This window comes from Pygoscelis adeliae, unplaced genomic scaffold (genome assembly GCF_000699105.1).
Source record: "Pygoscelis adeliae isolate BGI_AS28 unplaced genomic scaffold, ASM69910v1 Scaffold130, whole genome shotgun sequence".
In the NCBI taxonomy this organism is placed as follows: Eukaryota; Metazoa; Chordata; class Aves; order Sphenisciformes; family Spheniscidae; genus Pygoscelis; species Pygoscelis adeliae.
In genome coordinates this window covers 977,565-987,195 of record NW_008824031.1, presented here as the reverse complement: position 1 = coordinate 987,195, position 9,631 = coordinate 977,565, and the positions used below count along the sequence as shown (strand labels likewise).

General features: G+C 41.0%; 1 protein-coding gene across 1 annotated transcript in view; it reads left to right on the top strand.

Annotated features, from left to right (window-relative positions):
* SIVA1 (SIVA1, apoptosis-inducing factor) overlaps positions 1–3,251 on the top strand; it is a 4,712-nt gene extending 1,461 nt beyond the window's left edge. Inside the window, exons 2-3 of the mRNA XM_009328287.1 lie at positions 388–544; positions 1,042–3,251. Of these exons, the coding sequence (XP_009326562.1) occupies positions 388–544; positions 1,042–1,099 (215 nt within the window). The 3' untranslated portion in view covers positions 1,100–3,251. The remainder of the gene's footprint in view (positions 1–387; positions 545–1,041) is intronic.
* Positions 3,252–9,631: the final 6,380 nt, after the last annotated feature.

Here is a 9,631-nt window from a genome sequence, read left to right as displayed (position 1 = left end):
CGCTGCTCTCCGTCCTCCGGGCCTCCTGGCACACGTGGAGGGGTGTGGGGGGCTCTGTGTGGGGGGTGTCCCTCCGTAGTTCTTCTTTATTTTATTTTTTTAAAGGAAGGGTTAGATTTGTGCTTCACTGACGGGTTTAGAAACGGTTGCGTGTCTGGTCTGCTTGACGGGCTCTCAGCGGTCTTGCCATTGAATAAAAAAAGAACCAACAAAGCTGTCAGCGGTGGGCCCTGTGCGGGAGCCGGCAAGTGTGTGCTGCGAAGTGCTGCCACCTGTAGCTGTAATGCTGAGTGGAGACAGCACGCTCTGCAGTTCTCAGAACTTCCAGGTGCTTTCTCTGTTTTGCTGTAAAGTACATCTCTGCTTAATTGCATCTTTTCCTAGCAGTTCCACCCGTGGGAGTTTCCAAAGCCTGTTCATCGTGTGTAAGAACTGCTGATGTCAAGGAAGCATGTACGCAGTGTGACCAGTTCGTCTGCCAGAACTGCAGCAGGCTCTGCAGCTGCTGTAACACAGTTACCTGTTCTTTGTGCTCCACTATTGAGTAAGTGCCTTCTGAATTTTTAAGCTTGTTTTAATCATACATGCCCTGAAAATTGGCTGTAGCGCATGAAGACCCAACAAGATATCTAGCTCATCCACGTGATGGACTTGGAACTCTTCTCGTGTTGCTTTAGCAGCAGTAAAACTTGTCTGAAACACGGAGAATAAAATGCCTGTGTGAAGTAGTCTGATCAGTCTTAGTGCAAGTCTAGTTTAGCTTCTCATTTAAATGTTCTAGGAGGCAAAAAATCCTCTTGCTTTCCTGCCAGCAATATAGTATGCTGGCCACTGACGAATGAATACACTCCCAAGGAGTAATCTGAAGTTTTTGCTATCATTGTTAACAGTTCTATGATACAAAGGAATATTGAGTGTGCTGCGTGGGAGTCCCGTGGTTACAGTTGATAATAGAATAGGATGGCATTATTTGTTATGTTCCAGAAACAGTAGACACACTGACTTTGTTTCTTTTGGTTTTCTTTTTTTTTTTTCCCCTAGTTATGGTGATGTGGGAGAGCAAGTTCTCTGCAATGGTTGTTCAATATTTCAAGTCTGAAACTTGATGAAATAGCCTTTATGGCTGAAACGTCCGTAAATTTCATGAAGTCTCCTTACGGCTGGTCAATTAATCCTTTTAGCATGTGAATTAATCATGGAATTTCTATGTTTTATATCTTTATATTGTACTTTTTAATATTGTAGCTAAATAAACTTCTATATTTTGAGAATTTCTAGATTATTTCGAGTCAACTTTCTCCTTTTCCCTAGTTGTGATATGCCTACCTGGAAGGGGCAACTTTGTGCTCTTAGCTGGTGTTCCTTATGTGATATAGAATTCAGAATATTCGTTCAGTGTCCCTCCACTTGTTGCTCATGTTGGGACACACTTTTGTGGGATCAGAATAGAAATCAGTTGCTCCTTGTGTGCTTTCAGGTGAGTGTAAATCTATTCTGGACATGCAACACTTTCTTTGTGAGCTAACTAGAAAAATCAGCCAGGCCTGAAGGCTTTTCCAAATAGAGAATTTGCTGATTTCTGGTTAAATTTTTTTTTAACTGTCACAAACATCTTATGATTACTCATAGCTTGAGTGGTTTTAATTGTTCTTTCCATGGTAACTTTGACAGAAAGAACAATGGTACACCAGGCTTGGAGCAAAAAAACCTTTTCTCAATAGTTAAGTGTCAAAGACTAATTTTCCTGTACTGTCCTTGCAAGATCTTTCTTGGAAAGCGGCTTGTTTGTATAAATTGCCATCTACGCTGTAAACTTCATATTGCCCTGAATACCCACTCAAAAATAGCTCACAAAGTGGTCTGAAAAATGGTCAGCGCTCAAGTGTACATCTCCATAAACTAGTTCATTCCTCATTTTCCTTTCATATTGCTGCAGAGACCGATTTGATTAAGTATTGTTTGTGCTGTAGGAGTGAGACTCTCATTAAGTACTGCTGAAAGCCCCGCAAAATAATTTCCTTTTGCTATTTTTGCTATGTTTTTAAAAATAAAAACACCAGACTTTTCATCTTGCAAACCAACCATACGTAAGGCAAAACTACAGTGGTCTTTACTTCAGGAAAATGATGACTTAAGTGTTTGATTTCAGACTGTAGGAAAAAAGGAACAGATTTCATAGGAAAAAAAGAAATTCTCATGGCACTTGTAGCTAATGCTGTTTCCCAAATTATTTGCCCTGAATTCCCAAAGCAAAGTCTGCCACTCATGCTTCCTAGTCTTCTCAACCATGGTTAGTATATTTTGCGTGGAGTAGCTTTTTTTTACCTCTTCCCCTCCCCTGTAGCCATTTCTATTTGAAGAAATTGAAAGGCCCTTGCAATGCAAGTTGAGAGACTTACTTCTCTTGTGGGGACATCTTTATTTGACGTGCTGTTGAAAGCATACTGGGTATTATTGCATTTCAGAATACTGCAACTAACCAAACAGAACAGTAAATGCCTTAGCAAAGGGTGGGGTGATAGCTATTGCTGAATAGCACCACTACTTCAGAGCTGCACGTTGCATGGCTTTGGATATATCGGCCACAATGAGGTGCAAGATGACATTCCTTCTAGCCCCAGTCTAATACCTTGTGTAACTACGGAGAGACACTTCAAAAGCATTTGTGCTGGTTAGGGTATCCTGAGGCGGGGGGGCGGGGGTGTCACTTCACTACTAGGTCAACCATCTGTGTGCTAGCATAGTCTGGCTGATGGCTCTCATTTGTTTCCCTGTTCTGCATGCTTTGTAGCTGGTTAAAATGGGAGAGTTTACTAGTTCTTGCTCCAGTCTTGATTTTGAGCAACTGTAAAATATATCTTGTCCCCACCCCCAAAACAAACAAACAAAGTCTGTGTCAGTCAGGTGAGCTAGTAGTAAAAGTATTAGTCAGGGTGTGCAGTAATTCCACAGTATTATCTATCTTTTCAAAACTGTAATAGATTAAGTCAGGATGACGGCAGATCTCTGGTGCAGTTCGCAGCCGTCAGGTATCATAGGGCAGATTAAAATGTTGTTCCTGTGGTAAGCACCTTAAAACACAAAGCTGAGTTTTATGGATGGGAAGAATCTGTGGATTACTGCATTTAAATGTTAGTTTTAGGAATGAATTTTAAAATTTGGCTTTGTTTCATTTGAAGCTTTAAGCAGTGAACAAAAATGTTTTTCAGTCAAGCATATTTTTCAAACCAAAACCTTTAAGTACGTATCTGCTTTTTCTCATTCTCTCCCGAGGGTGAGAGACTGAAAATACTGTTTTGCTTCTCATGGAGAGATGAGACATGTTGTTTACAAATGATTTATGTTTTGAAGTAGTTGATAGATACAGGTTTTTTGGCTCATTTAGTCACTGCTGTATTTCATAGAAAGCTGTCCTCTGTAAACAATGACATGGATTTCATAGCTTAAAGTTCTTATTTGTTATCCTCTAGCCTGCCCCTTGAAAGATGGTTGTTTATTAGGACAGATACCTGATGCGGAGTGAAGACCTGGGAGAAGAAAAAAGCAGGAGGGCTGGAAGAGAATGGTTAGAGGCTGGGAGGAGCAGGGCAGGAGGGGCACAGAACAGTGTGGTCAACTCTTGCATCGGGGTGGTGCATCATACATGTAAGAAGTGTTTTGGTTTTTTAGTGGTTACCAGCTCGTTTGCTTCTCTGGCTTCAGAAGGTGTGAAAAACTGCTTCTCATGTGCTTGTATCTCCCAAAAGACTCAGATCTCGTTATTGAGGAAAGCTCCTGCTCTAGCCCTGCAGTTCTTAGATGAACAACAGGAGGTAAAACTGCGGACTGTTTAAATCTTTATATTGCCTACAGAGAAAACCCATGGGAAGGGAAGAATCTTCGGGTGAGAGGTCCGAAGATTTTTCTCTTTGTCTAATTAACTCCTACGCACAAGGCCTTGTCTGTTGCCACTGATCACAGAGCTGTATGTTGGGTACTCCTAGGACTGCATAGGGAGAGCCAGAGAAATTGTCTGGTTTATTAATTGAGCAGGAGATTGTTTTTTATACTGTGCTTTGTTGTTATCATATGTTCTTCCCTTCCTATTCAGTGCAAAGTGTCAAAAATCAAAGTTTGCCTGGTGTTCAGAGGGAAGGAGATCCTCTGGGGAGCCAGCGTATTGACGGGTGAAATACCCTACGGTAATGATTTTACAGAGGGATGGGAAACTTCTTCTGAGGCCTGCATACCATTACTGGTGAAATACATCTCAAAGAGGCCAGTTTTATGTCTAAAAGGAAGTCAACTGATCTGATCAGGATAAAACAATTTCCTTTAAGCCTAATATGTGAGTAAATACTAGAAACGTATGGTTGCAGAGATACCAGATATTTCTTTAGGGACAATCTAGGGTGGTAAAAGACTTCAGTAGTCTCCAGTATCTACAGTCTGCATTAGAACAAAACCACACAATATTATGAAGAACTTCAGTAAAAAGATCAAATACACTTGAGTTATCTCCTTCAATAGCATTTATCCATTACGTGCATCCCTCATAGTAGTGTTGTGTTCTTGGGGGGTAGACCAGATCTGGTGGTTACACAAACGACCTTAGTCCTGTGTGCGCAGTGAGTAATTCCTGTATGTTTTGTAGATCAGGTCAGAATCCTGTTTGCTTTCCAAGAGAAGAGTGAGCCATTACACAGATGATCCAGACACCCTAAAAAAAAAAAAAAAACCCCAAAAAGATCTTTGCTCAGGACACAAATCTAACCAGTGCGATTGTGTGACTGGTACCTCTTGTTTAATACAGACAGCACCTAAGCCTCTTCCCTTCCTTTTGTTTTAGTGTCCTACCCATTTGGACCCTGACTTGTAGCCAATTCACAGCCTTTTTTTTTGCCTTTTTTTTTTTCCCCCTTCTTTCTGGGCAGGTGATAACTAGATGCAGCTGTATTTTTATCTCAGGACAGGGCACAAAACCCAAGTCATTTAGGTGTAAGTGAAAGATGATGTCCTTTTTTTCTTTATGAATATGGGTAAGACATCTATGCTTTGCTTCTGTGCTATATTCGCTACCATCAGCTGTGAGATACTAAAAGGCGGCAGCAATCCACAAATAGTTTAAATCTTCTGAATCTGTTCTGAAGAGGCGCAACCAATAAGTAGAAATGGAAACAGTATCTTTGTCCCTAGGTTTGTTAAGTCTGATTCTTTTGAAAACGCACAACTAGCCTCCAGGTGAATTGGTTAGACAACAGCAAATGCCAGCACTATGCAAATAATACATACTTCTTTCTTTCACCATGCAGGACCCTACTAGTAGTTGCATGATGGTTTTGTGTTTTGAGAAGATCAGACTGGATTAAAAAATTGAATCCTAGCAAAACTTAACCAGTATTAAACTCCCACCTATGCTGTATGTGTACAAGCTTAGATATACTGCTCCCTTGTCATTTTTGGTTAGTTGTGATACTGTTTCATCGTGGCAGGATGGTGCAACTGTTAGCTATTTGTGCCGCCTTTACCTTCCAGCTAGGTTCCTGCAGTGCTGACTACTTAGGCATGAAGTCCTCAGTGCTTGGGGAAACTACAGATAGTATAGAGTGTGGTGGTGTATCTCCACAGTTTGTTCTGTACATGTCAAGCTGTTCTTGTGCAGTGGTTTACCATCGACTGTCAGACTAAGCTTAGATCCCAAGCTATTGTAGAAATGTGTGGGGTTGTCCGAGCAGAGGGAGGAAAACCTCAAACCATCCAACAGAAGCACTCTGCCAACGGGCAGAACAAAACTGCTACAGCAGCACAAAGATCGTATAGCCAAACTTTGTCGCATAACGTTGGCTATTACAGCTTTGCAAATGTGAAATGAGAGGGTTGGTGGGAGGCTCTTCCAAGAGAGCATCTTTCTTCCAGCAGGCTTTTGCAGGAGGACAGATGAGGCTAAGAAAGACCATGCGTACCCTGATGTTGAGTTTCCTTGTGCCTTGTGTTTCTTCCACTCTTTAGGGTTTTTCATCACTGAATCTTACAGGGGAAGGTAGCAAAGCTTTGAACATTGTGTTCTGTTTGTATCAAAGCAAATTGGTTAACCTATTAAAAGTAGCCAAGAGGCTTCAGAAAATGTTAATGCTTCTTTAAAAAGCATTTTTTAAAGCATTAAAAGGCTTTGAAAGGCAAAAAAATAAATAGGAGCTATGTAATTCAAAGACCGACATTGCTTGTGGATAGCAAATTGGAAGAAAATTATTCTAAATCTTACTTTCTATTTTACATTAACAAAATTGCAGTAGAGTGAAAGTGATTGGATGCTGTATATTTTATAATATTTTAATGAGTATCACAGTAATATACATAACTTCTATCTTTTGTGTAGATACTTTATTTCTAAAGAAATTGAAATATCATACTTTTTACAGTAGATTGCATTTTGAGCTGCTACCATTGTAATACAAGTTTTAATGATATTTGCTAGTGTTGTGTATTCTGGGCTTTTGTTATGTTGTTTTTTCCTTAAGGAAATGCCTCAGCTGGAACCAAATTATTAGAGCTTACACTTTTATGACAAGTTTTTTAGCTCTCGTGGTTGTGATTTCCATTAAAACCTAATGATAGATGTTATATTACTTATCTCTTGCAGAGGTTATTATTGCTTAAACATTTTGTGGTTGTAGGATTTACTTTAAACTTTAGGATTTATTTAATTGTATTTTCTTACACTGTTTTACTCAAATGTAGGAGTTGAAATCATGATCCCCTTCTTGTTTCTTCTGTTGTCACTTACTCTAAGATACGGATGTTTTTCTGTTTCCCTGACAAATACAGTTGTAAGTAGTGGGTCCACTTGATAACCTGCACAGCAATGTCAAAATAACATAGTTTCACCAGGTACTATTTTGATCTGTTCCACATACATATGCTCTTAAACTTGCACTGAAGTTCCGAAAACTGTCAGCGGCTCCTTGTGCAGAAGTCCACTTTAATCTGGTTAGAGACTTAAGATAACACGTAACCATTCATCCTACCTTTTCGGTAGAAGTTTCATGTTATAGCCACAGGGTGGCATCACTATGTTAGCTTTGTGTCGATTGTTAGATTGTTACCCAAGTTCTTCGTTTTTTCTCAAGTCCTCACAGCTTGGTTGATACTGTTATAATTGGACTGCTAGGTTGGGGGGGGGGGAGATGTTTTAAAATATCCCCCTCATAAATCTGTAGGTCCAAAACAAATGCTTCCAAAACAGAATTTTTTTTCCAAAAATACTTTGTACTGTTCATAAAATATAGCCTGAAATTCAAAATGGACCATTTTTCTGTCTACAAAGACAAAAGCAAAATGTAAATCATGTGCACAAACATAAATTGATTGCATTATTTTTTCCTTGAATTTTAAGGTATCAGTATCATAAACAAGGGTATTTATATGCCAGACAATATGTAATTATATCACTCTTCTCTTAAAAAAAAAAAAACAAAACCAAAAACAAAACAAAAAACCCCCAAAGAAACAAAAAAAACCCCAACCACCTTATGCCACATTCCACATTTTGTTGCATTTAATTAACATATCGCATACACATGGCTTCTCATAAAGACATGAAAGAGTATGGTCATTGCTATGCTGGTAGTAGGACTGTAAAGCTGGATTTTGAAATGGATGGTGCTGAGCGAGCAGGCTAACATCACTAGAAGGCTGCTGCCCATCACCTTTGCATGGCAGTGGCAATGGGGGGATGGTCCTGATGATTGAGAAAAGGTGAGGGTTGTTATGCCATTCTTTGAAGACAACAACTTGAGGAATTACGGGCTGGTCAGTCTGACCTCAGTCCACAGGAAGATTGTAGTGTGAATCCTCACAAAAGCTGTGACCAGCACTACATCCAGGCACATGAAGGGCAAGAACATAATTGGGAACGGTCAACATGGATTTATCAAGGGCAAATTATGTCTGGCCAAGCTAACTGAGCATCACCAGATGAAAGAATTGGATGTCATTCACCTTGACGTTAGCAAGGCTTTCAACACAGTCCCCCAAAGTACTGCTGTAGAAGCCGCATTGGAGAGGTATGGTTTGGACAGGTGAACCATAAGGTGGGTAGAAGCTTTGCTGGACTGTCAAAGGGCTGTGACGGGCAGGGCAAACCCAACCAGCAGCTGATGACCAGTAGCATTCCTCAGGGGTTGTTACTGGCACTGATGCTATTGGATGTCTTCGCTCGTGACCTGGGCGATGGGACAGAGCAGACCCTTAGCCAGTCCCTGGATGATGCTGGGTTGGGGGCAGTGGGCCGTACCTGAAGGGGGGCAGCGCAGGAGCCTCAGCAAGCCATGGAAGTGGGCTGGCAGGGGCCTCCTGGATTCGGTGAGGGTAGGTGCAAAGTCCTGCCCTGGGGACGGAGTCACGCCATCCACAGCCCAGGCTGGGTGCTGACTGACTAGAAAGCAGCTTTGCAGAAAAGGACTGGGGTGTGCTGGGGGGGCGCGTTGCACCTGAGTGACAGCGTGTCCTTGCCATGGTAAAGGGAAGCCATGTCGGGCTGCATTAGCAAGAGCAGAGGCAGCATGGGTCCCCTTGTGCGTGAGATCCAGAGGCTTTAGTTGTCCTGAAGACCCTACAGTGCACAGAGACACCCGTAACAGACAGGAAGCCTGGCTACTTCCAGCTCACAGACAGGGCATGTCTGTGGCCTTCAGAGTCTATCAGAAGCACAGGTATTGCACGGTTTTTCTTGGGATTCCAAGGCTGTGTATTCATGTATGGTGCTTTTGAATACACTTAGGAATTTACAGTACTGTTGAACCTCTTCAGCACTCTTAGACCTGCTGCATTCTTCCTCTCTTCTCCTAAGCATTGAATACTGGTAGCTGCCAGAAATGAGGAACTGGTAAAAAGATATGTGGTCTGAGTATGTCCACTCTTACATCCTGTTTACTCTGCTAGAACTACTGATATGATGAAACTTACTCATATCCTTAAGTGTTTTGGTGGGCTGTGCTGTAGAGTGCAGCGCTTTGCAGAATATAGATTCCTGAGCCTAAAGAAATAATTACATTTTCAACCAAGTAGCTTACATACAAATTTTATGTATCTCAGTCCCAGCAAGTTTCATTTTAGGAGCTTGATTCTCCCACGCTTTCTTGCACTGAGTAATAACTCGCTAAATGAGTAATCTGATTGTTCTGATTTCTCTTTCCATGATAGCAAGATTATTTACTGCCCTAAACTAGATTTTAAAATATTTTTAAACCCAGTAAAAACAAGCTTAGAAACCTGGGACTGTAGTCATTTTGGATGAACAGTATAAGGAATTAAGTGTAGTAAAATATAAGGCTGAAAATACATAGTCAATGTGCAAATTTTCATGGTCTCCTCACAAAAACGTTAAAAGAAGCAAGCCAGCTCAAATACTTCCTTCATCTTCTGCTGAGTGGTTTAACTCTGTGTTGTTCTGGATGTCCTCACTTGTCTGAAAATGGGAGAACTTGGTCTCAGTCGGGTGTAGTCACGTGGATTGCTACTTACAATAAGTAATTAAGATACCTGTGTATTTAGACGGGTCAGATTTTCACATGAATGCAAGAGCTTTCTTACTCAGCCATCGTGTGGAGTAAAGAAGTTCTATAGAAAACTGCTTCATTCATGTGAGTTCCTA